The sequence below is a fragment of the Lontra canadensis genome, unplaced genomic scaffold (assembly GCF_010015895.1).
Source record: "Lontra canadensis isolate GAN:19392208 unplaced genomic scaffold, GSC_riverotter_1.0 scaffold113, whole genome shotgun sequence".
NCBI classification, from domain to species: Eukaryota; Metazoa; Chordata; class Mammalia; order Carnivora; family Mustelidae; genus Lontra; species Lontra canadensis.
The window spans coordinates 1991124-2017654 of record NW_022631107.1 but is presented as its reverse complement, the minus strand read 5'-3'; the positions used below and the strand labels follow the sequence as shown (position 1 = coordinate 2017654).

General features: G+C 47.1%; 1 protein-coding gene across 4 annotated transcripts in view; it reads left to right on the top strand.

Moving 5' to 3' along the window:
* Positions 1-26531, top strand: part of AOPEP (aminopeptidase O (putative)) — a 335338-nt gene that overhangs the window by 304058 nt on the left and 4749 nt on the right. For all 4 annotated transcript variants that reach the window (XM_032840547.1, XM_032840548.1, XM_032840546.1 and 1 more), the window contains 2 exons: positions 8856-8972; positions 26280-26366. In XM_032840547.1, the coding sequence (XP_032696438.1) occupies positions 8856-8972; positions 26280-26366 (204 nt within the window). The remainder of the gene's footprint in view (positions 1-8855; positions 8973-26279; positions 26367-26531) is intronic.

The following is a 26531-nucleotide window of genomic DNA, read 5'->3' as shown; positions in this document are numbered from 1 at the left end:
AGGTCTCTCTTAGAGGTACTATGAAGTTTTTGCACTTAAAGCCGGATGGATTGTTGTAGCTCCTGGTACAACCTGACTTAAAATTTTATTAGTTCTTTAAAGACATCACAGAGCCATCATTTCGTTAAATACAGTTGATTACAGTTGCAGAGGTATTTCAGTTATTTTACCATTAGCTTTTAAAATAAGAACTCTCTACCACATCTGTTATTAGACAGAATGCTTATAAAACTTTTTAAATTGATGTATTTAAATGTGTAGAGTTTTTGGATTTGTTTTAGTTGAGAAGTGAGAATCCCTTCTGGCTTGAATTTTCATTTGTAGCTATAAGTTTTCTTGTAATAGATTTAAGTTGGCAAATCGTTGATTGCCAACTGTTCTTGCAGTCATTCTTACTGTACACCTGCTATATTGGACATTAGTTCCTTTATTTGAATTTGATAAACATGTGAAGTCAGACCAGGGGTAAATGGCACAAGAAGTTGGCACTGTTGGGTTACAGTCTATAAGGAGTTACCTTAAACTTTTTCCAGAAGTTACAGTATAGTTTTGTTTGAACTCTATTCTTTGCTTGCACTTAAGAGGATCCTGTTTTTGTCCATAAGATACTGAAGAGTGTATTTTCAATAAGAGCTTCGTTTTTGTTTTTGTTTTTCCTATTTGTTCACTAGTTGTTTAGAGGGAAAAGTATGTTTTTAGACTAAATGTTCCTAAGGGTTATATATTTGTGCTTATGAACACCTTTTGTGTATGTTCTGTAGCTCACTCTTTACCAGGGACATAGGGCTACATGAAATATATTCACCCAGATATTACAGAGGGGAATCTAAACTTGATACGGTTATTGACTCAAGTGTTTAATTTGTAATAATGCCACACAGACTATGATTTTGGTATTTGGGGGGTAATATAGGAAGTTAGAGAAAGAAAGGAAAATTCTGAATTTTAATGAAGTTTTTTTTCCCTCCTCGAAAAAACTGAAAATATTTGATAATTCATTTATATTGTAAGTGATAACATAAAAATCTGAGGATGCTGCTGTTTGATGCAATGCTTTATATATGCAAAGCATTCAGAAAATGTAGGATTTATAGCAATGTTTGAGTGTTGTGTGCACAGAACTAATGTCTTCTATCTGATGGTTTTAGCATCTTTATGGAGAAGCATGGAAATCTGAACTTTTGAGACCTGTGTTTTTTTCAGGTATTGTTCTAAGACTAGAGAGATGCTGACAGGTTTCTTATGACACTGGTGCTAGAGACTCTGCCCGTACTAACTAGACCTCTTCACAGAAGCCCGCCCAGTTGCCAGGTGCTAGCTCAGCACTTCGTTAGAGCACGTGCTTTAATCATCTACACATTTCAGTGCTTAAATTAGATTGCAGTATTGAATTTCTTCATAAAGTAGATCTTCTCTTTATTAAGTAAGTTATTGGGAAATGTTTTTGACGTGATTTAAGAAAAATAGTTTACAGCTGGAGGCAGGAAAAAAGGAAAAGACCAGGCAGCTCATGTCCTCTACTTTTGAGCCCTGGGTTGGTCGCGGTACTTCCAAAAGTGACACCACAGAGACTAAAACCAATACCATCATTAGCAGAGAGGATTCTGATATAACTGACCAGCGCATCGATCATTCTCATGTTTTCACATTCTATAAGGGTCACAATTTCATCTGCTAACTTAATTTCCCCAACTTTTGTAGAAGTATTAACCAAACTATATGCTGACACAAAGCCCGTTATTTAAAGTACATGTAAAATACAACCCTCTTGTCAGCTTTTATGGCCATGTGTACATTAATGGTTTATATCGTGATACATTTTGGAACATAAATTTTTGTAAACACTCACGTTGGAAATTCCCAGAATTTTACCAGAGTACTTGGGATCTTTGTGTCTGTTTCGCTTACCCAGCAGCCTGCCAGAACAATAGCCAAAGGGGCCAAAGGGACACAATTCCTGATCTGAATTTTATGCTTCTCAAGAAAATCATCACTCATGAAGAAAAAAAACCTGTAAATTCCTAAGTGATCAGTCCATTCACTCTGCCATGACAACAGTGGCATGCTCAATGTCAGGCTTGTTTAAGACTTTCTAAAGAATTTGGAATGCTTGCGAGTATCAGAGAGTACTTCTAACTTTTCTTGGTTTGCGGGGTTTTTTTTTAACAGGAATCTTAGAATTAATAATATTGTCTATATTTCAGTGCTTAAATTAGATTGCAGTATTGAATTTCTTCATAAAGTAGATCTTCTCTTTATTAAGTAAATTATTGGGAAATGTTTTTGACATTTAAAAAAATAGTATTGTCTATAATTCTGATGTATTAATAGACAATATAGACAATTATATTGCCTATAATTCTGATGTATTTATCTTGAATAAGAGTATATGTCTTATGAGCTGGCGTTCCTAACTTACAACTATAATATTTTCTAACTCAAAATTCTAGTTGCATACTAATTTTTGGCCCCCTAAAGTCCAGCATGTGTATACCTTTATTGTGAAAACTGTCAACTGGTTTTGTATGTCAGATTGTAGCCATGGTATGGAACCACATAATGGAATACTACAAAGCTATTAAAAAGAATGAGGGGGAGCTATTTCTGTAGTATGGTAAGATGGAGAGAAATGTGTGCAAGGGGAGTTTACTATATTTTTGTTTCCCAAAATGTTTTGCAGTTTTTTTTCCCCTGTGAAATGAATTATATGAATATTTGCTTCTGCTTGAATTTTCCTACTAAAATTTGACTACAGACATAATCCTTAAAGATGTTTGATAAATCACAAAGGACTGTGCTGGCTAAGTATGTCTGTTGATTGCTTTCTGTAGTTTGAAGGAAATTATTTTCACTCTTAATTATTTTATTTGGTGACTTTCATTTGTTGGTAAATGGAGTTTGTGCCCCCAAAATACAAGACCTGGGACGACTTTTCTTAAATTTGGCAGTTCTTTAAAGTGTATTAAGTTTTTGTGTTAGCATGTAGGGATTGATTGTTCTTTTGTAAGTTTTGCTTTTAGTTTGTTTTCAGTAGCAACTCAAACCAGTTACTTTTTTCTCTATACAAATTACTGAGTTTAAACCAAGAATATTTTAGTTATATCATGATACCTTAGTTGACAACAGCTCTTAGGCATACACTTGTCTGTGTACATATTAAGTAATTTAATTTTTGCCACTTAAAAACATTTATCATTAGGAAAATGACAGATGACGGAAGATCATATTCTGACATCAACATGAAGACCATAGTCCTGGCCGGTGTTTGGGGTCTGAAAGGTCAGCTTCACCAGCGTTCTGGGGTTGTATAGGAAGGAGAGTTCCTATGTTTTGAGGAATATTTTTTTTTTTTTTTAAGATTTTATTTATTTATTTGACAGAGAGAGCACAAGTAGATGGAGAGGCAGGCAGAGAGAGAGAGAGAGAGAGAGAGGGAAGCAGGCTCCCCGCTGAGCAGAGAGCCCGATGCGGGACTCGATCCCAGGACCCTGAGATCATGACCTGAGCCGAAGGCAGCGGCTTAACCCACTGAGCCACCCAGGCGCCCCTTGAGGAATATTTTAAATTATATTGTAATTATATCCCATTTTCAAGAGTCATGATACAAAAATTTATATAACTTAGAGGTTTTTACTTATTTTGTTTTATTTTGGATCAGAGCACCGTCTGAAAGATGATCTGTTAAGGCTTGACCTTGTGTCCTGTAGTCCGTTCCTGTTGCCCATAATGAGAAGAGTACACGAAGGGGCACTGTCTGTTCTCGCACTGTGGCCTCGGGGGGCACCTGAGGCTGTATGGTGTGGTGTGTGTTTTCTGGGAAGAGCAGAAAGGAATTTATTCGACTTCGGGGAAATTTTCTAGAAAAGACCTTTTATGTTTATGGGATTACCTTTTTAATCCGAAGGGCATAGAACTGCTGTCTCTCTTGTGCCTCTGCGCCTGAAAGCCTGTGACTTTGAAAGGTCAGCTGCTTCAGTTCTGGTTTGGACCCCGCTCCTGTTGAATTTCAGCCAGCAAGTCTCCAGCATACAGGAGAATTTGAGATTTTTCTCCCTCCCCCATTTCTTCTGTTTTTGTTCAGTGTAAACAGTTCCTGCCGTAGTAACATAGACAAATATAGCAGAGAATGCTTTTCTGGAAGAAGAATGCTCCCTAAGCATTTTTTAACCATTTTTGGGAAGAATTGATCTTTCTGTGTATTTCAGACAGACTGAAGGAGGGAGTCTGTTGCTGTAAATTGAAGTGACATCATATGTATTGCCCCCATTGATCCGCTTTTAGTCTCCAGCCAGGATAAAAGGAAATGGCAGCAGGGAGGAAGCAGTCTTCATTTAGGCACAGATCCAGAGTGATAATGGGGTAATAATAGAACTCACGCCACCGTCAGTCGGTGGCTGCCTCAGTCCCAGGCTCATTCCCCATCTGGGAGCCTCTCGGAGACTTCCGCCGTGTGCGGCTGCCGCCGGGCGGCCTGGGCCCCGAGGGGAGGCGCCCTCCTCCTGAAGGGCTGCAGGCAGCGGTGGCACCACATTCTTCGAGTCGGTTCCTGCCTTTGGAAGGTCAGTGGTGGGACGTGTTGGTGACATTTTCTGATCCAGGCGGCGAGCTGGCCTGTACTGCGTCCTGCTAATAGCAAACATGGTGGAGGGGCTCAGTTGCGTGGGTGGTCCTCTGGGAGCCGGGAGTGAGTGATGCCCCTCTGACAGCGGTGAGGGGCTTCTGGAAGAGTCAGGGCTTGTTTGCTTTGTGCTGCTTGTAGACTAGGAGGGTGGGTTTGGAAAATTCATATTTTCTTTCCAAGAGCCTGTATGGAAACTCTTTAAAAAACCATTCAGAGTTGTGTGGCTTCCCTCAGCTCTTCAGTTGACTGGGGAAAATACCAGGTAGACTTCTTTCTTCTTTGTACGATTCTGGGTAATTCGCGACTCTGGAATCCTCCCTCTTCAAAGCAAGAGTGCAGACTTCTAAATCCTGAACAAACAGCATTTGTATTGACTGGCCCCCTTTAGCATTTTTTTAAATTTAAGTTTTATAGTGCCTTGAAGTTCTCTTTCACGCACACAGTACACACATGGCTTTGGCACCCCGTTGTCTTAAATTTGTCTAAGTTTCTGAGGCAGATGAATTCATAAAATGCCATGTGGTTTCCCTATGGAAAAAATCACCCCATCATGAAGTCCTTGTCTGTGCAAAGGAAGGGACCTTCTATTCCTGTCACTGTGAGACTGCGGGCGCGAGCACATCAGACCCTCAGGAAGAAAGGCAGGTTCTCATATACTGTTCGGAGGCGCTGCTTTCTCAGGAGATAACGTTCTGAGACGTGCACTTTATTTTTCTTAATCACCCCATAGTGTGACGGAAGCTCTCAGTACTGCTGCATTAAAACACAGTTGGCCTAGAAGTCATGTGAAATTTAATTTGATTCCTATGTGGGTGGGAGTGGACTGACCCACGCATTTCCCGTCGCCGTGGTGCCAGCTGCTGGCGCGGGGGTGGGGGGTGCCCAGGACCACATTTTGAGCACATTCGCTGGTGTACGCTCACTCTCTGCTGCTGTGCAAACATTTTGGTGTATTACATAGTACTTTTTCATCGTAGGGTGGCTTTACGGGGAGTAAATGTTTATTTTATAAGAGAAGTGTACTGTATTAAAGGGAGCTGCTTACCACATTTTTGCTTTCATATCCTCTTTTTTCAGGGTCTGTAATGTCATGTAAAAAAATATGTAATGTTTGTTTGTGAATGGAAGATACTGAATCAGTTTTATTGTCTGTGTATTAAAATAGCATTTGATCGCTGATTTTCTCTACTTTCCTCATTGTTTAGAAACTGCATTTTTCCTGGTAAATTGGAAGAGTTGCAGTTGGAAGCCAGATGGCTACAGGTTGTTTACTAAGAGAGAAGCATTTCTGCAAGCCTGCTCTGAAGCACAGGACTAGCAGAACTCCCGGCATTCCTTCCAGAGAAATGGTCTTAGGGCTCTGTGTGGGTCCTCATTGCCTTCTGCCCGCCCTGAACAGGTGGAACAGGCCGACCCTCCAGCAGCACCGCCCGGGCCAGGGGGCTCTCTGGCGGGGCGCGCGGCTTGCTGTCTGCCTCTCCTGTTAAGAGTAAATGAAACGTGCTCAAGAGCCCTAAGGGTTTGACCCCCTGCCATCCATCTCCGCTGTCCCTCTTCAGGCAGGGGGCTTGGCTTTAAATATTTTTCCATCGTGGAAAATTTGAAAAGGACAAAGGTCTTCAGTGATCCTTTGGTTGTGTTTCTCTGTGAGGATGTGTGACCTTTCTGCTCAGAAGAAAACTTCAGGATGTAAAAGTATGAATCCGGACATCTTGATTTGTTCACAAGCTAGTAATTCTTTGGTTTTAAGCTGGAGTTGTGCTTGTTGATTAAACCCAGTTGGGGTAAGTTAAGGACCAGGTGAATCAGCTTACTCAAGGGCTTCTTCCCTCCTTGGGTCTCTAGTTTAAAGCAAGTCCTAAACTTGAGTTGTAACAATAGGCTTCTTTGTAAGTGCATACACGAAATAGGGAGATGCTTTCCTTCCTGCTCCTTCCTTCCCTGTAACTCTGCAGGTTGGCAGGGCCGGTTCCTGCTGGGTTTAGTTAGCCAGCAGGGCCTGCACCCCCAGCTGATGGGGGTTCTGTGTTCTGTCGGGTGGGCTCTTACCCAGAGGCCAGCTTCCTGCATCTAGAGTGGCCTCGATGTCCAGCGCTTACTCCTGGGGCTGGCTAGCTGCAGAAGTGCTGGGCACCAGTTTTGAGAGCGCCCGTCAGGGCGTCACAGTGTAGGTAGGGCTGGATGGGCCTGACTCCTCTGGGGCTCTCCCCTCCACAGCCCCTGCAGAGGCAGAAGCCAGGCCACCACCTGCTGGGGGCAACTGGGACACACTTTATAAAGGGCCATGGTGAGGTGTGAGAGACCGTGATGGGGGAGAAAGGCCGGCTCTGTGAAGAGGGCTCAAGTGCAGGAGGACAGTTGGGGAGTGATCTAAGGGCACCTCAGGGGTGTATTAAGGCCGCGGCTGAAGGATGAGCCTCCACCAGAGAAATGCCCCTCTTGGAATGTAAGAAAGATCCGGAGAGGGAGGCCGCAGGATGCTGTGGGTGGGAAGGAGGGCTGAGGCAGCCTGGGCTCCGGGCAGGGCCTGAGGAGATTGCTCGTGGTGTGGACGGAGAGGAGGTTCCCTGGAGGCTCCCTAGAGCCCTGGATTTGGGCTGTTTTATAAACAGCAAATTTTTGAAAATATAAAAGCCTCATGTGTCGGAAACTATAAAAAACGGAAAACTGGCATTTTTGTTACTGGTTGTTACATAGTAATTTGATATCTTCAAACATCTTAAAGGCACATGACTTACAATGGAAAGAAAATGAAGTGTTAGCTGTTCTTTGAGTCCTCCTCACGGGTCCGTGCTGGTTGTAACCCTCTATTTCTGCTGAAGACACCTTGTTTCAGCCCTGTTAACCTGAGAGAGGATCCACAGCATTGACTCCAAGGGGAATGAAGTGATGTTATAAAATAAAAAATGCCCAGGAATCAAGTGATGTACATCCATGTTTGTCTCTAGGAAAGCAGTTTTACTAGCATTTAGAAGGCCACTGTGAGAAAGCACAAGAAATGCTTTGACTGTGAAAGTGCCTGGTGAATATTGTGCGTGCTCTCTACTCCGCTTTCCTCCGTGTGTGATGGGAAGTGTTTGTGTGTGTGTGTTTGGAAATGGGGGTGGGGCAGAGTCCACACTTGAGGGCCAAAAGGTAGAGAAGGTAGCAAGAGAAGCCAGTGATTCTTAAGTTTTCTTTTGAAGTGACAACGTGGGGATTAAAGTCCAGGTGGTATGAATGTTCTGTTGATGGAGGATTGACTTCTAGACCTCTAAAATCGAGTTATCGGATAGGGACTATCTGGTCATAAGCAGGGATGGAGAAAAAGCTAAATGTAGAGAATAATGGAATTCAGAGTCATAATTTTAAAACCTTGATTTCAGAATAAATATTTTTCAGTTTCTACAGTTCCCACAAAATGTATCTTAAATTTGTTTTTTCCTCCGTTTATAGTTTCTTTGAGCACTGCCCTGTGGTCGGGGCTGATCCCAGTTCAGTAGTGAATAAGACATTTTAAGTTCTTGGATTTCACGAATACTGTTGGCTCATAAATCTTCGTTGTTTTTTATGTCCTATGCAAATATCTTCCTCTCTTTGCCTTTAAGTGATAAACACCATTTTTTGACTGTATGAAAACTCAAGAGTAAGAAGAGTGACCTTGTGCATTGTGTGTGTGAGATTATACATAACACACATGTATAAAATCACCTGTACAGTCATTTTAAAATTTTTAATGGAATAGTAAACTTTAAATTTTTATAATGAAGGGATTGTGAGAACTGGTTCTTGTTTCATCATGTGCCCTTTATTTCTTGGTGTACACGTGCAAGGCTTAGGTGGTACAGGAAATCTGAAAACTGCTTCTTTTCCATGTATTCACTTAAGATCAGATGGCTTCTTGAATCTTTATCTGCGTGAAATGATATTTTTTGGCATTTACATGCCATAAAGAACTCTAATGAACCATGATAATGTTTTATGAAGTTAAAGTACAGTTTTTATCATTTCACAGCACATATGTGTATTCAGTCATCATGTTGCACACCTTAACACATTGTACAACCTAAAAATAAAAAGATAAACATTGGATCTTTTGATCTGCTCTAAATATAGAACTGACCTGAAAAGCCATGGGGAATGGGGCTTAATCAGGCCCCAGAGTGCAGTGTCTTTAGGGATATGGTGTAAGCTCTGAGGTTTTACCAAGGTCAAGTCTCTAGTCTTTTCACAGACTTTCTGCTTTTGCCCTCAGCTCCTCCCAGACCAGCTCGTCTTGCTTCTGGAGCATCTCTTGGAGCAGAAGACTCTGACCGCCCGAACTCTGCACAGCCTCGAGAAGACGTACCACCTCCCCCAACAGGACGCAGAGGTAACCAGGATGGCCCTTGGGGTTTAGACGGTGGCCCCTGCTGTTGGTGACCAGTGAGGGTCCCGTTGCCTCCCGGGCCGTCGAAACTGCTGTTTCCCCTTAGCAGTGTCCGTGCTGTGCGCTCCTGAGTGCGGAGCGGGCACTGACTTCAGTGAGCAGAGTGTGAACGGCTCCTTGGTTGTGCTCACTCTGGGAGGGGCCTCTGATCCTGGCTGTCACCAGGGTCTCTTGAGGTCCTGAGATTCTTCCCTTTTACTCCTTAAATCCTAAAGTCAGACATAAGTCTCCTAAAGGAACGAGCAGACAGGGTGGAGTGTTTTTGGATTACAGACTCAGGCGGGTCGTTCTGTGCATGGTCACGCCATCCTGCGGCACATTAAGGAAACTCGGCTCAGACGTGCCAGAACTTCTGGTTGCATTCAGTTAGGACAGGAAAGGAGCATGTGTAAAGGAAATGGGAAGCAAGTCTAACAGCCATGGTTTGGAAAGCAAAACTGGATGCCTGTGGGAAAGCAGTATGACGAGGTTCGGAGTGTCTTTTAGCTTATTGTGAAGAATGTGGTGTGAATCCCAAGATGAATTCCAGGAGTTTTTATATACATAAAATAGTAAATATTTATTAAGTCGTCTGAAGTAAAAAACAAGCACATGGTCGCAGCATGAAAAACTCTTTATACAAAACTCCTAAAATGCGAGCAAGTTTGGTTTGTGTTCGGTTAAAGTGACTGAACATTTGAGACCCGCCCAGGCCGCGCGGCAGCCTGTTGGGGACACGCGGCTCGTGAGTGTGTGATCCGTGGCTGTCGTGAGTTGAGATGCGCCGCGGGTGTGAGAGGCCCTCGTGGATGTTGACGACATGGTGTACAAAACAAATTATTTCATAATTTCTTCTTACGGATTACAATTTTGAAATATTTCGTGTATGTTGGGTTAACGCTGAAGACTTACACAGTCACTAAAATGGAGTAAATCGGGAAAAGCTCACTGTGACATTGTTAAATTAAAAGGTAAGATGGACATTGTTCCCCATTTTAAAGCCCCATAAATTCAGGAGTTAATGGAAAAACTTCAGAGAAGACACATGTGGCTTTTTACCCACCTGAGCTTAGATCAAACAGTCTGCTGTTGCTCTTCATTTCAACTCTTATATTTTTGTTTATGGGAGTTTCCAAATGCCAGCCTGTTATTTTTAATTAGTGTGTAAAAGACATTTTATTTATAGGCATGAGGTTATGTTTTAATCAGAGCTGAATTCTTCTGAAATGCCAGGCCCCTGTGACCGGCAGCGGGCAGGCGAGGGCAGGCGGATCAGAGCAGGCGCCGGCACCTGTCACTCTGTGCCTGGAAGCTGCGAGGCTCAAGACCCTGGTTTACCCCCTTTTTGTTCCTTTTAAACAAAACTCTTTTAAAGAATACACAGCACTCCTAGCTGCGGGCTGATCTGGTCTGCTTTATCTGGAGTTGGTTGACCCCTGCTCTGGGGCCTGCTGGGTTGAAGTCAGGGGTGGGCTGGGGGCCAGATGGAGGAGAGCCTTGAGGCCGTGGCATGCAGTTGGGATTTTTTTCTAACAGTGGGCCTCCACCCGGCCCTCTTCCTAGGTTCTCTGAGGTCCTGGCATGGAGTTAGTTACACTGACAGCTCGTCTCACTGTGAAGTTTCCTTGAAATGTCACTCAGAACCAGAAAAGCAACAAGATTTTGGCCAAGCAGGCTGTTTTCTAGAAACTTTATTAGTTAAGTGTGATTTCTTGTGACATTGATTAGTAGGAATTTAGTTGAATAACCATCTGCCTTTATTTTAAGTGACAGTACATTGCATGGGTGAATTATTATTTGATGAGAAGGTCTGGAGGATTCTGACTTTATTCTCGGTGCTTGTCCTTGACCTAAATAAGTAAGGATCGTCCCTTTCAGTCATTATCAGAGCTTTGAAATATGTCGTATATAACAGTCTTCGGAAAGCTGGCTGAATTTACTGGAGCACGCCTGTGGGAAAGGGCTCTGGAGTGACTTTCCTCGCAAGGAGCAGTGTGAGTTATGGCCCTGCTGCTCTTTGTTCAGGGTGCTGGGACTTGGGACCAAGACTTCAGCCCCAGAGACGACAGGGCTCTCCAGCACAGAGCAGGGAGTGTAGTTTCCCCATGTCTCCAAAGGTGTACGGAAAGGCTGTCCTTACTGTCCTCGAATGGCCACCGTGTCGCTGCGGCTCACTGAAGCGGAGTCTCCAGCTGCCTGCGGCCCAGCCTGCTTGGGAGGCTGCAGCGCTCCTTTGCTTTCAGAGCAACACGTTCTCGATGCGTTCCACCCGAGTATGCTCAGCTGTGTGAGAGGCCTGTCCTGCCGTGAATCAGGGCCGTCTGTCCGGCGGCTGCTTCACCTTCTGTGCTCTCACCCTCTGGGCCCTTCCCTCCTCCCTTCTCTGTGTGGGCAGGCTCGTGCAGTCCCACTGGGAGTTTTATTTTTAATGATTCTCTAGGTAGCTCAGTGTCTGGATCGGCTCTTGCTTCAGGGCTGCAGCTGTGTTCCCAGAGCATCAGGCCTGCAGGGCAGGATTTCGGCATGTGGCACCCAGGCTGCGGTTGCTCACGGTGTGCTGCATGTCACTTGGGTGGGTGTCAGCCTTCTGCACGCCAGTCCAGGTTATGGGCCCCCTGGCTTCCTGGTGCCTGCGTGTCACCCATGGCGTGGGAGGGATGTCACGTGCTCCCAGGCTTATGGGAAGAGCGCTGGAGGACAAATGTTACCAGAAGCTGGGCAGAGTCCCACGTGTCCTCATAGGTCATTTTGTGCCTTGCCTGCCCCTTCTCATTGCCACCACCTGAAACATGGGGCGGTGGTGGGGGAATGTTTGCCTTTCTTAGCCTGGAAAGTAACCCTAAGTACAGGAGTCCCCCATCTTTTACATCCTGAGCTACGAAACTACTAACCGTATGTGGGGCTGCTTTTAACCAGGATGGAAAATGAGCTGAGAGGAACCTCAGTTCACAGAAATATATTGTCTCCAGTTTTGAGCATATTGCCTCAACTAAAGAGCCATGAAAGTTAAAAAATAGAAGTTTAACTGATTCTTGGAACAAAGGCTATTTTCTAAGATCCCTTCTAAATGATGACTTTCTTGCCCTCTTTAGCAGGTCTCTTGAACTGTAGCAGTAGCTGCTGTGGTGGGGGGAGGTGAGGATTCAAGCAGCTTGGCTCTGGGACCTTTTTCCCCAAGAGGTCCCCAAGTGACCTTGAAGTTAATTTCTTTCTATGGACTGCAGATAAACAGTTCAAAATTAGGGGCATACCTCAGGTGAGTTTTCAGAAACTCAGAATCAGTAGCTCAGCATCTTACTTGGCTTAGATGGAAACAGAAGACATTGGTCCGGAAGGTCCCCAAGGTGTCCTCTCTGCTCTGGTGCTTCAGTTGGTAGATTGAGCTGGAAAATTAATTCTCTGGGAGAGGCCATTACCAGCATCAGCGCCTCCCCTCATTGTGTTCAGGAAGTACTGAGGGCTGAAAGGGCAAGTCTCCTGGGTTGGATTGGGTTGGAGTGGGACAGCTGGGCACCAGCCCTCTAGTCTCCCGTCAGGGGACACGTCTTCATGGCCGGTCACGAGGAGGGAAGGGATGGCGCCCGCTCCTGGTCTTGGGAGCTCCTCATCCATGCCTTGCCCGGCTGAGCACCTGGTCCCGGCCAAGGCACTGCTTTGGTAACGAGCTCCACTCTAGTCCCAGACCCCTGAGTGGCTGGTGACCACAGCCAAGTTGACCCCTTTCTGGTGCCATTTTCCTGTCTGCACAGCCTTTGCCTGGACAGGACTGTAGACTTCTGGCTTTCATGGTCACAGCCAAGTGACAAAGAGAGTTTCACAAAACCAGTTTTACTCTTACACTTACTATCATTTCCTACTTCCTATTTCATTTTCTTTAAAAACGTGCATTGTGATGCAGTAAATTGATTTTATGACCCACCAAATGGGTCTCAGCCTGTGGTTTGAAAAATGCCAGGTGGGGTGACATCAGGGTTCTCCTCACCAGTTCCCCTGGTTCCTCCCTGGGAACCATGGCCGAGGATCTGGAGCCTCTGTCTCCTCAGGATTAAAATGGAGCCCTAAACCCCTTCTTTCTGGGACTGTTACCACGATATGAGAAAATGTCTGCGAGCATTCATGGCTTTCATGTCACTTCTGTTCACGTCAAATTCACAGTCTTTCATTTGTTGTGAAATGGCCAGATTTTGTTATTTATCTGAAACAACATTTGTAGGGGAGAGAAAAGCATAAGCTACCTGTTAGGAGCCCTAAACATCAGATGACAGAGTTCTTGATTGGGGGGATAGGGTGCAGGGGAGAACTTGCTGCTAATCACTGTTTCCTAACCTTGGCACTTCCAACATTTTGGGCCAGGTAATTCGGTTGTGGGGTGGCCTGGGCCTTGTAGGAAGGTCAGCATTGCTGGCCTTTACCATGAGACGCTAGCAGGAGCGCCACCCACCCCCAATTTGGCAATCAAAAGTGTCTCCAGACGTAACCAAATGTCTCCTGGGGGCAGAGTCACCCCCGTTTAAGAACCCCAGCTCAACAGCACTGGCTGATTCACAAAAGGCAATTTTTTCCTTTCATCTAATAAAGTGCTTGACAGTTGGTTACAACACAGCATGGAGGAACTAGAAAGGTAGTTAACGTTTAAAGGCCATCCTGAGTCTGCTGTACTTCTGAGGCTCCAAAGAATGTAACCTTGGGAGAGGTGAAAACAAAATCTCTCACCAGGAAGAAAAAGAAGGAACTTAGAACTAACATAGTAGTAGCAAGCAAATCTGAGGAAGCAGATTAGCAAAGAGGGACAAACCTGTTTTACCACTAGAACACAGAAGAAGCCATGCCAGCGTCTGACTACTCCGCTGCGAAAAGGGCACGTTCAAGGTTGATTGCAAATGGAAAAACATCCAACAGGCCTTTCCCACATCACTGCCTTTCCTCCTCTTCCTGCTGAAGAGCCCCTGAAAACCCGATAAATGGCCCCCTCCCATGGTGGGCTTCACGTATGTGGGGAGGGCGTGTATTTGAGTACGTCGGAACTAGGAGAACTCATTGTTTGCTGGAACAGAAAACACCACAGCGTGTCTTTGAAGTCCGGAGGGGATGATTCCAGGAGTGTGGTGGTCTAACAGCTCTGGTGCTGATTTCTGATTTTGTTTGGGTCCAAAGCATAGTTTTTGTGAATTGAGAGAATTTCACGTTTCACAGATCTTGGCATGTTAAAAAGGCAGAGAATAAAAGCTTAGTCCGGGGGCGCCTGGGTGGGTGGCTCTGTGGGTTGAGCCTCTGCCTTCGGCTCCGGTCGTGGTCTTGGGGTCCTGGGATCGAGCCCCGCATTGGGTTCTCGGCTCCGATGGGAGCCTGCTTCCCCCGCCCCCCACCCCGGCCTGTCTCTCTGCCTGCTTGTGATCTCTCTCTCTCTCTCTCTCTGTTGGGTGAATGGATAAAATCTTTAAAAAAAAAAAAAAAAAAAAAAAAAGCTTAGTCCATTGCTGCATCTCTGAATTCTAAAGCTGACCCATTGCTCTGATTCTGCCTGTTCCTTTTAATGCTAACACTCCTCCCATTCAAGGTCACTGCCATCTTCCAAAGTGTTCTGCTTCCCCTTCACTCCTCTGGTTGCTTTTCCGCAGCATGCCAGCTACAGAATAAACAAAGCACATCTATTTTGTTTTCCTCACTGAACAGTTTAGAGGAGAGGTTAGTTGCTGTCTCTTCAGGCTCTGTTGCCACTTCAGAATTCTCATTTGGTTACGTTTAAAATGCTGCGTCCTGAGCCCCGTGCCGCCTCCTGCTCAGGTCCGCCTCCACGCAATGAACCAGCATAGCGATGCCGTTGTCTGGCCGGTGTGGGGCCCGTGAGCCTGCTGCTGTGGGAGGGTGGCCCGGGGCAGGGGAGCCTCTTCCTCCCTCCTCTCTGAGGCTGTGCACATACCCCAGGACCTCCCCACATCCTTAGCCATTGTCTGGAGGTGCCCTCCTGGCCTAGAGTCCCATGAGGCAGTTTTGGGATTAAGCATTTTTAAAAAAAAAAAAAAAGACCATTGTGGAGAGTCAGAATGGTGTTTGGCAATTAGCAAGGTGGTTTTTCAGGGTGAGTTATGAGGTGGGAGTTTCCCAAAACACCTGCCATATCCAGCACTGGGCAGTTTGTCACAATTTCTTTGCAGGGACGACGGGTCCGACTTGGTGATTTGGTGACATGGTTAAGCTCAGGTTGCAAGTCAAGAGGTCAAAGGCTGTTGAACCCCAACTTTTGGATGTGAGCTATAGAGTGAATTAATACCCAGTTTTTTAAAAAAGCCAATACAGTGCTTTGGAGCCAGTGGAGGGGACAGTGGTGGTGCTCAGCCGTCTCTTTGACGGGTTATTGTAATTCCTTTTCTAGAGTTTTGAAAGCTTGGGCGGGTACAGATTGAAAAAAGAGATTGGGGTAATTTTCTCCAGTTGCTTTAGACATACCTGTCTTTTGATACCTTGTGCCTTTTATGATGTGGGAAAGAACAGAGCTCTTACATAATTCTTCAGTTATATTTGTGTATTTTTCCTTTGTTGTATTTGGTTTCTGAAACTGTTTTTAGAACATTTCCTTCCAAGTCATGAAGATATCTCTAGGTCTTTCTTGGAGTTTTCTTTCTTTGTTACTCAGTTCGGTGCCCCTAGGTATTTTCTATGGAAATCTTAAATTGTCCCCTACTATATTATGGTAAAGGAATTTTTTCAGAACTTACCTAAAATGACAGAGTTGAAAAAAACTTTTGTGTTTTAGATTAATATCCCTTTGTTGTTCCTGAACCCAGGGATTTGTGTTCCATTTACCTTGAATCGTTCTAGCATTCTGGGGCTGTTCAAATGTGTGTTAAGTGATGAAGATAAAAAAATGAGCCATTAATGGCATAATCTGCTCAGTGTTCCTTAGATGGACGATTTAAATAAACACTTAAAATCAGTCGATGGTATTTATAATTTATCTGTAAATAGAAAAAAAAGGAAAAGAACATTTATGTTGGTGCTTCTGGGTTCTTTATGCTTCCATCAGTAGATTACGTATTTCATATTCTATTTCTGTGCTGAAATCCACAGCAGAAAAGCACACTGTTGTCTATGAACACTGGCATCTTTTTCACACAACTGTGAACGGAGCCATATTCACATGTAAAGTGTCCCGTAAATACCCTGAAATGGAGGGGGCACTTGTGCCAGAACTCTCCGTCTTTCCAGATTGCTTTTCTCCCCTCCGGTGCCTCTCCTGGACACGTCTCCTGCTCCCTAGTTTCCCGTCACACCAGGATTTGAGGGTTGGGGGAGTCTAGCCTTTGAGCTGTGGAAGCCACGTACCACCCATGGGATGCAGGTTCTGCCTGAGGCGTGTGGGGGCCCCCTCCCCGGGGCAGCTGCTGTGGGGCGGGGGGGCAGTGCTCTGTGGCTCCCACACTGTGTTGTGGCCACACACGCTCTTATGTGTGAGTGTTTGTGCTGGTCCCTGAGAGCAAAGGGAAAATTGGATTTAAATTGTTTAAAAAATTAAAGAGCTCCCACTTACATGCAAATTGTGGCATTTTATGTGTGGGTCAGTGTGTGAAATTTAAGGATCAGCAAAACTTTGTGGGGTGGCAGGAACATTGTTTTTTGTTTTTTTTTTTTAAGCTACTTGGTCTGCACCTTGTTGCGCTTGTACCTTGAACCACATGGAACCACATGGAGCCGTGTTCCGTAGCCTGAGTGGTCGTGCCTGTCTGTGGGTGGGAGCAGCCAGCTTTGCTGTCAGGACACCAGGTAGTTGCCTCCAGAACAGACTCTGTAGAGCAGTGCCTTTTGCTGAAACAGCCTTCCCAAGCTGGACTCCTGGGTGGTTTTTAATAACAGCTTTGAGAAATAATTCAGAGGCCGCTGGAGTCACTGTTTGAAGTGTACAGTTCAGTGGTTTAGTGTCCTCGCAGGGTCGTGTGACCATCACCACAAATGATTGTGGAACATCATCCTCCTCCTTCAGAGAAACCCCAGTGGCCTGTGGCTGTCCTTGCTGTTGTCCCTGCCCGCACCCCCGGTCCTGGGAACACACTCATTTCTCTGTCTGTCTAGATTTGCCTGTTCTGGACATTGATACAAACGGGATATGTGCCCTTTTGTGACCGGCTTCTTTTCACTTCGCATCCTGTTTTCCGGAATCCTCTGTCTTAGCGTGTAACAGCACTTCATTCCTTTTGTATTGCCAGATAGTTCGATCGGATGCATTACAGCCGTTATCCATCCATCAGCTGAGGGACAAGGGACTGTTTGCACATCTCGGCTGCTGTGAACAGTGGTTTTGTAGGGAGGGGATTGAAAGAAATCGCCATTAAAAAGAAGGGAAGGGAGGGTGAAATGTTCGCAGGATGTGTGGTATGGCTAGAAATTGGGCTCAGGAGGCCTGGTCGTTCCGGAGCTGGTGTCTTCCTTCTGCGCTGTGGTCGTGCAGCTCCTTCTCAGAGTCTTCTGCTCCCCCCACCCCGCCTTCCCCTGTGGCACCCTGTCACGTTCTCTCACGGGGTTTCTCACAAAGGTATTGCTGGTTTCCTGGATTTTTCTTAGACCTTCTGTTGACTACAAGTTCCAAGAAGAAGGGAGTTGTCTGTTTTATTCACTACTTTATCCTCAGCGTCTGATACTTCCCTGTTGGAGAATGACCCTTCCTGAGTCTCCAGGTCTTCTGGAACAGCAGCTAGCACCTGACGTGACTAGGTGATTGGAGTAGGAAACACCTCCAGGAGGGAACGGTCCTTTCTGATGGAGTCAGGGAGGCCCTCCAGCCTCGAGTCTGCTTCTGAGGAGAGGTAAGAGAAGGCACCGGTGTCCCTTCTGAGCTTATCGGAATGAGGTTACCCATGGTCCCGCTTTCTGCCAACTTTAGTAAAAGTCTTCTTTTCAGTACGGGCTGTGTGTCACATGGTAACGAAAGGAATAAAGAAGGTGGAATGTGTTTCTTCCTAATCACAGACTTACGCATTAGAACGGACTGCCATCCAGTACTCCGTTTCGTTGGGAAAGGAAGGCAAATTGTGCCATATTTCAAGGCGGACCCAATATGGGCTCCTGAGTTCTGCTTTTTGAAGCCAGTTGCCCTGAATAGCATGAAATAGGTCCACAGGAGAAGGAAGAAAGGTTAGAACGTGTCCTTGTGAATTATGTCCGGCTGCGTCTTCTAGTCCTTGACGTTTGTCATCCCATTTATCCTCCCGGGGGCTCTGGGTGGACATGTCAAGTGTGAGGCGGTCCTCAAGGATCCGGGCTTGCCTGTTGCTGCAGCTCTGGTTACATTTGGCTGTGACCGGTTACAACCAGTTGTCCGTCCCCGGCTGACTCAGGCATGGGTAGTAAGAGCCCTGAGAGAGCAGACAGCCTGGTGCTGCATTTGTTGTCCTTACCCTCCCCACCCGGCTTTGTGACAGCAAATGCGGGAACTTCTCATTCCTTTTTGTTTCAAAAAAGTGCACGAAGGTGGCGGCTGTTCCGAGGAGGGAGCAAAGAGGAGAAGTGCTGGAGTCACAGTACAGATGTGGCAAGTCTTGAGGGGACAGCCGCACAGCTGAGGGGTCTGTCCTCTTCTCTCGTGAGTCACACCAGACGTCACGCAGCCCGCGGAAGGCAGCACTGCCTGGAGACGCTGTCCGTCCTGGAGCCACGCTCCGCGAGGGCCTTCCTGCCGCCAGGCGGCCGAGCCGGCTTCCCTCGCCCGCAGGAAGGCCGCTTCAGAGCAAAGTTAAATCTAATTTCAGACACAAATTGAAAAAGTAGGTTCATTTATTGCAGTGTTAGACTTATTAATTCCCACAAGCCGTGAGCCTTGGTCTTTCTGTTTACAGATGTAAAATGGAACTCTAAATGAGGTTTAATGGGCTTCCCAGATCATGTTCCCTAGATAGATTTTTTTTTCCCCTTTAACGGTAAATTTTGAAATCAAAAGGACTGAAAAGAAAGGGGAGTACTTCCTGTCATAAATAGGAATGGGTGACATTCTTCAAAGCATTTTACAGCTTCCAACTGTGCCTCATAATTTCCAAGTAGCTGGAAAGCATTCTGAGTCTTTAAAGGGGCTACATTCGTTCAGAAACATTTATCAAACATTTGTCAAGCCAGGCATCGAGACGGGGCCTGGAGATGACCTGAAGGTGCCGGGCTCCTCTGCTCTCCCCAGGCTTGTGTTTCAGGGTAGGTACGTACGTGGGCAGACAGGGGAACACGGCCTGTCTGTGAGCACTGGGGATGGAGCAGATCTCAGACACAAGCTGAAGAGAGTGGCCAGTGGGCGTGGAGTGCTGCTGGGCTCGGCCGAAGGGGCGAGGTCAAGGATGTGCGTGGAGAAGATCCTGGGCCCAAGGCCGGTGTTGCTGGGTGAGGCAGGGCTGTGGCAGTGCCAGCTCGGGTCACAGCCTCCTTGTTAAAAAGCCAAAGGCAATTAACATACTTTGGGACCTTTTGGGGACACACAGACTTTAATGGAGCTGTGGTACGTTAATAGAAGGGCATCCCCATCACTTTTTTTCTTTTTTTAAGATTTTATTTATTTATTTGATAGAGATCACAAGTAGTCAGGCAGGCAGAGAGAGATTGGAGGAAGCAGGCTCCCCGCTGAGCAGAGAGCCCGATGCGGGGCTCCATCCCAGGACCCTGAGACCATGACCGGAGCTGACGGCAGAGGCTTTAACCCACTGAGCCACCCAGGTGCCTGTTTTTGAGCAAAGGTTTGGGGACTACGCTACACTAATAAGCCTGACAGCGGCAGGCAGAGAAAAGGAAAAATGCAAAATAATATATCCATGTTGAACGCTGCTGTGAAGATCATCAACATTTGAAGATAAAGCAAGGGAAGCAGTTCCCTCCAGGAGCCACAGCTGCTTTTTCAGGCTTGGACACTGATGTGCACCAGACCAAACCCTGGCTCCAGAACGACAGTGACAGAAGCAGCGTGGCTGATTTCCTCTCTCTGACCTGCGCTCCTGTGTGTGGTGGGGGCGGCTCATGGCAAGAAGAACCAAGCCTGGGGGCATTAGCTGAGTTACCAGAACTAATTTTTTTTTTTTAAGATTTTATTGATTTATTTGACAGACACAGTGAGAGAGGGAATACAAGCAAGGGGAGTGGGAGAGAGAGAAGCAGGCTCCCCGCTGAGCAGGGAGCCTGATGCGGGGTGATCCCAGGACTTTGGGGTCACGACCTGAGCCAAAGGCAGACGCTTAACGACTGAGCCACCCAGGCGCCCCCAGAACTGAACTCTTGTTTTTACGTCTGCAGCAGTGTCTGCTCAGCATTTATGAATCCATTTATTCTTCAGGCACAACAGTTCTGAGTCACTGGTTTTCAAACTCCAACTCTGAGGAACCCAGGGCCCTACAAGTTTACGGTTTATTTTAGAGGTGTTTCCTACCTGACGTGGAGGTTTTTAAACTGCTTGAAGAACCACTAACATTATTTTCTCTAATTTGTCTTTAGAAGGTTTCAGAGTTCACTTTTACTGAAAGAAGAATTATGTTCAAGAAAAGTTTGAAAACCACTTTGGAAAACTAGTCTGTTAGTTAACAAGCAACTTATGGGGAGCATTCCCATCAAGAATGTTTTATTTCTTTGAAATAGCTTCATGGAAAACATAAAAATTGAGGGGAAAAAAGAAACTTGAGGTAAAAGCTATAAAACAGCCTTAAGAATTGTGAGGTGTTACTAAGCATGCGATCTGGGGTGTGGTGATTCAGAGGGAAGCTCCAACACTGTGGGGAGACTAGGAGTGAGCCGGTGTAGGGGGTCACTCTTCCCAAAGACTGCGCTTCCGTGATGTCAGGTCACCTGCCCATGCATGATGCCTTATATACGCATTTGTGCTGGGCCCACTGGCTCGAGAGTCACTCTGTTTCTGAGGGAATTTAACCCACAGTGAGAAAAGGACTCAGAGGCCCCACATTCAGGAATGTGCTAGATTGCCCGGCAGGACCAGGGGCTGAAGGAGACCTGAGCCAGCTCACGAGGACCTCCCAGCTCTGTGTTCTGTGACCTCATGCAGGTAGCTTTGGGGCTTGAATGTTTACCAGTACCCCTTCACCTCGCCTCACTCGGGGACCTGGGGTGTAGACTTCCGCCCTACTAAGCAGGGGTCAGCAAAGTATAGCCAGGCCAGCCCCGCCCACCCAGATAAACAAACTTTTATCTGAAGATAGCTGTGCCCACCTACTTGCAGACGTCTAGGCTGCTTTGGCAGTACAGTGGCAGATGGGCAGCAAAAAGCCAGAAACACTGACTGTCTGGCCCTTGACTGAGAAAATTTCCCAACTCTTGTTCCAGAGTTTGGTAGGAAACTGGTTCTGGATACATGAAAATTCTCAGGTTGAAAAGACATTGGGGTGGGGAGTGGACTTACTCTTCAGCAGTCTCTCTTCTGTTTCCAGGAGAGAACCACCAAATAAGGGGGAGCCCCGGCGTGTCCTGACGAAGGTTAGGGTCGTAGCACACAGAGGCCCCGTCGGGTCATGGGACTTGTCCTCTTGAATCTGAGACATGGATTGGGAATACAAGTGACCCCTCTGAGGCAGGTCCCATTTTTTGAGCACCACTGGAAGTGAGGGAGCGGGCCAGAGTCAGTTCAGCTCAGCTGAGCCTTTGGGTAGTAGGGACTTCCTCGAAGGGGCGGAAACGCCATGGGGCTGGGGCTGAGGCATGGCTGAGCTGAGTGTTCTGTCTCCACAGGTGGTTTGGGAAATTCCCAGGGGCCTGGCCCCTGGCGCCCAGGCCTCTCCGCCCCTCTCTGGTGGCCCCTTGCTGCTCCTCCACAGGGGATCTCACTCCTGAAACCAGGGCAGGCGGAGCAGGGGCCCAGAGGCCTGGGGACCTCGTGCCCCTCACCCCCTCTCCACCCGAGAGCCCAGCCCTGTCTGCACCTTCCCTCGCAGGCTGCTCTGCCTCACACAGCTTCCAGGCCACCCTCTGGACCAGCAGCCCTCTGACAGGCACCTTGCTCTGTCATTTCACCAGTTAACAGTACTTCCTTGAGATGATGTTCCGAAGGTTTTATAAACTCAATAAATGATAGAACTTGTGAAGTGGAAAAGCCAGAAATATGCCACTTCTGCTAAGATGACAAGCACTCGCTATATGGGACTCTTAGCTGCACTCGCCATGGGCAACCTCAGTCCGTCTCCACAGCAGCCCACAGGAGCCACGCTGCTCTTACCCACCCTGGGGAGCAGGGCCGTGCTGCTGGGGCTGAGTGGCAGACCTCCGGCCTGGGGCCTTGGGCCCTGTGGCTCAAGGCATGGTGGGTCATGAAATCAATTGAGTAGATTGTTAACCAGCATAAAGAAAAAGAAAATACCAGAGTGAGGGAAAGGATTCTGCGTGTGTGCATGTGTATCCACAGGTATATGTGTCAGATGCAGGATACCTTTTGGATACCCAGGCCCACAAGTCTGCCAGGACTCCCAGGGGCTCAGGCCTCCCAGGGCTCAGGCCTGTTGCTTCCCACACAGCCCATCTTCCTGGGGGAGTTCCTGCTGTGGGTCAGGGAGCCACCAGCCTGGAGCAGTTATGTGGATTACTGGAGGGTTTTCATTCTCTGCCACCAGAAGTAGATTCCACATGAATCCACTTCTGCACACCTACGCACCTCAATTCCAAGACCTGCCCATCCGCACCCAACCCCCAAGAACCAGTGTGGTGGTGGGCACCCCAGGGAGAACATTAATGTCTGTGTACTTAACCTTTGTTCATGGAGACTTTGGAAACCTGGAAGCTTCTGGAATGCATTTCTAGTGGTGCATATTTACAGCATAGAGGGCAGCACCCACATTGTTTTTCTGCTGTGCATATCCCTTGAGCAGAACTCTGAAAAGCAGATTCTCAAACTAGCTTTTGCTGGACTGAGGATTTATGGGCGCACACCTGTATGTGCATGTCTGTATGTCAGCTGGTGGGACCTAATGACCCCTAAATTCTCTTTTTTATCATTCTAACTCAGTCGTGTGCCGCACGCTGTGCCAAATAGTTTGTGTGTGCGAGGAGCCCCTCAAGTGGCCATGGCAGGGGGCACATGCTTGTCCCTTGAACAGCATGGGTAGGGGAGGCGGGGCTGGGACCCACACGGAAGGTGCCACAGGGAGAGGCCTCCAGCGCCCCGCCATGTGCACACTGGCAGAGCAGCAGGATGGAGGAGGGTGTGGACCTGGGACTATGTTCTCTGTCACTTGAGGCAGCTCTGCCTCTCTTCACTTCTGATATATGGCCCCTTTCTCATCCTCATTGGGTTCTGGTTCTTCTGCTCCCCTCTCTTCCTCCCTCCCCAGTGCTGCCTCACCTCTTCTCTGTCCAGCTGACCACACTGATGGGCTTTGGGACTAGGGTGTTGGCTGCCTAGGCGCTTCTCGATGATTCCTGGCACGAAGTTGGAGTGAGGTGAATTTGAGTCATAGTTCAGAAGGTCATTCAGTGTTTTCAACTCTTGACAGAACTGAACTACAATAAAACGTGGATCTTTAAAGTGTGATTTGATCCATGTTGGCCTGTGTGAGCGCCTGCGACACTGAAACTCAGGGAGCGCGGGACCCAGGAGCCACAGAGGCTGTGGTGGCATGCGAGGTGCAGGCGCTGTCCGGCGCGTGCACCGTGCTCGGAGAGCTCACTGAGGAAGTTACAGGGTACCCACTACCCCATTATTTAATTAATTAAATAGAAAATGAGGAAGAGCGGACATAGAGGATGGACCACTTTCCCCTCAGAGGCCTGCCCCAGATTCCCTGGCCCTGGCCCCCCAGCACAGACAGCCTCACTCTCTCTAGTTCCAGTGGGGGAAGGAGTGTGAGACACCTATGTGACCGCCTCTGTCAAAGATTATTCAGGTTTTTCGGGGATCTGGAGACGGAATATTCTCAGTACCCACTTTTGAAATATTGCTGGGAAAAACAGAGACGAGTGTCCTTTTGCTGCCAGTTTTTTGGGAAGACCCTCCCCGCCATTATGTATGGTGACAGGTGGCCATGTGGATTGGGTCCTGAAGTTTAGGAGCTAAAAAAAATGAGGGTTTTCTTTGTGAAAAAAGTAGAAAGAGAGGTAAAAGCCCTGCGTGTGAGCAAGAAATATCCGTCAGTCCCTCAGCCTCACGCAGCATCTCTGTGATGTCTTTTAAACATCCTGTCACTGAAATATTGAAATGCACTGAGCTCTTCTGTAAAGACAAGACGCATTGGTTTTTTTTTTTTTTTTGCTCTTCTAGGGGAGGGGATGCCGGACTGTGCTTCCTGGATGCCATGTTGGCTTTCGGGGGTCAGAAGACTAGATCTCTTATTAATTGTGACAGTAAACTATTTTTAACAGTAAGAGAAATGAAAGTGCTGGCTTCGTGTTGGTGTCAAAGAGCCTTTCGCTTGGGTCTCCTGGACCTTCGCCCGCTTGCTATGGGGCCACCCCACCTCCTGCTTGCCTGGAGGCCTTATTCTGCCACGAAATAGGCCCCCATTTAGGCGTTGTTATTCCTGTCCATGTGCATCAGGGAGAGGCGAGCACCCGTGTGCAAGGGTGGAAAGGGATGCTCTTTCCTGAGGGCTCTGGGTGGGGCACAGAGCAGCGGTCTATCCCGCAGGGTGGTTCTCGCCGGGGTCCTTCTCCTGGCCTTGCCGAGCTGGCCCCCATTTTCCGCAAGCTCACAGGGTGCTGCAGTGAGGACTGTGACTGGAGAAAACCGTGAAAGGGTGTCCAGTGGGACTTGGTTGGGTGCTTTCCGGGGCTCGCGAGTGTGGGGTAGTGTGTAGTGTGACGAATTGGCTTCTCAGAGCTCTGTTCACTTGTCTTTTCTGTGAGAATATTTTAGGGCTGCCCTTTCCCTTTTATGGTCTGTTCACTTCCGTTGGCTGTGTAGGAAAGAACATCTTGTGGAAGATGGAAAGATTGCCAAGACCCATCCAGTCCAGGCTCTTCCCGTTTGTTGTGATGCTCAGAGGCTATTAGCTCATATCCATGCGCCTCTGAAATTCCTTCGTGGATGTAAAGATCGTTGGCGTCCTGGCGTCCTGTCCTTGGAAGTTCAAAGGGCTTGCTGCCCACAAGCAAAGGGCAGCCCCACCAGAACCCCGGAGTTAACACCCAGTCTTGGGGTATACTGTACCCCAAGGGAAGGGTTCTTCCCCGAAGACTTGTTTCTTCATTTCTACATGTCTTTTGTGTATCTGTTTATAGTACATTAAAGGAGAGATCCGGCCAGCCGTGGGTAATGATATAGTTTACAGGGGCCCAGCCAAAATGTTGAAATTGCTTACATTATCCCATTACCACAGATGGATTACTATGCAGGGTCTCCCTCCTTCAAAGGCAGTAAAAACAAAGAGGGAAGGAAGGAAGCTTTTTCGATGCTTGTCATCACTTCCGTGGAGGGCTGATGTTGAGGAATAGAAAGTGGTGGACTGTTCGCTGTGTATAATTGGGAGGACTTGGGGCAGTAGACCTGGGCCTGCAACTGGATTCTGAAAACCAAATTCGGGTAGACTTTCCACCTAAAGAATGTGCCAGAAGTGCCAGGAGATGCTGGGGCTCTGCCTCTACCAGAAGAGGGACCAGACTCCCACTAGTGCTGGGACCAGACTCCCATAATGTCTGGAGGGGGATGAGTTTCCTGGCAAATTCATTCTGGGAAACCTTGAATCAGGTGGATCGGGACTGAATGGCCCCCACAGTCAGCTGGGCTGTTCACGGCAGGCTGTGTAGACGTGTGGCACTCCGTGGGCATGCCGCGGGGGATACTGCTTGCAACAGGTGCCCTGCTCTTTCCTGGCCCCACGTGCGCCCGCCCCACGGACTGCAGGGGCGTGCTGTGCGTCTCCTCAGCAATGTGGAGGACCATGGCTTCCTGCTTTCCTTGTGTTTATTGTCATGATCAGCAGTGTTGAACCGAACTGGTCATCGCTGGAAATGAAGCTAGCTGTGGTTTTGAAGAGAACATCTGTTGACCGCGTGTTGCAGGCAGAGCTGGGCTGGCTGGGCTGGGTGCTTCACTGCCTGGTTCTCTCTTGCCCAGTTACATCTTGGTGTCTTGCAAAATTGTGTTTAAAAACATCAGATCACCTAACTGAACCATGTCCCTTCTTCCCCTAAAGTTGACAGCAGGCCAGTGAAAAACATGGTTCCTTTCTTTGTACATGAAATTAAAAATTTACAACAACATGTCAGCAACATTAATACAGTTGAGAGAGTAACTTTTGCTACTACAAATTCTGTCGTCAAGACAGGCTGAGGAAAGCCCGGGTTTGTTGCTTACTGAACTTTCTCTCCTTCCTTAAGGTTCGCCATCGATGGTGTGAACTCATTGTTAAGCACAAATATACAAAAGCCTACAAAGATGTGGAGCGGTTCCTCCAGGAGGATCAGGTAAGTCTCCTTTTTTAGCAGATGGGAATTCTTTTAATGCTGTCCGACTGTTTGCTGCACTCACTCGCACAGGGACCCGAGTTGGGAACTTTTCTTGCATAATAAATACTTAAACATTTTCCAGAGATCTTTAAGGACTAGGTAGGAGCTTCTCTAACACATTTT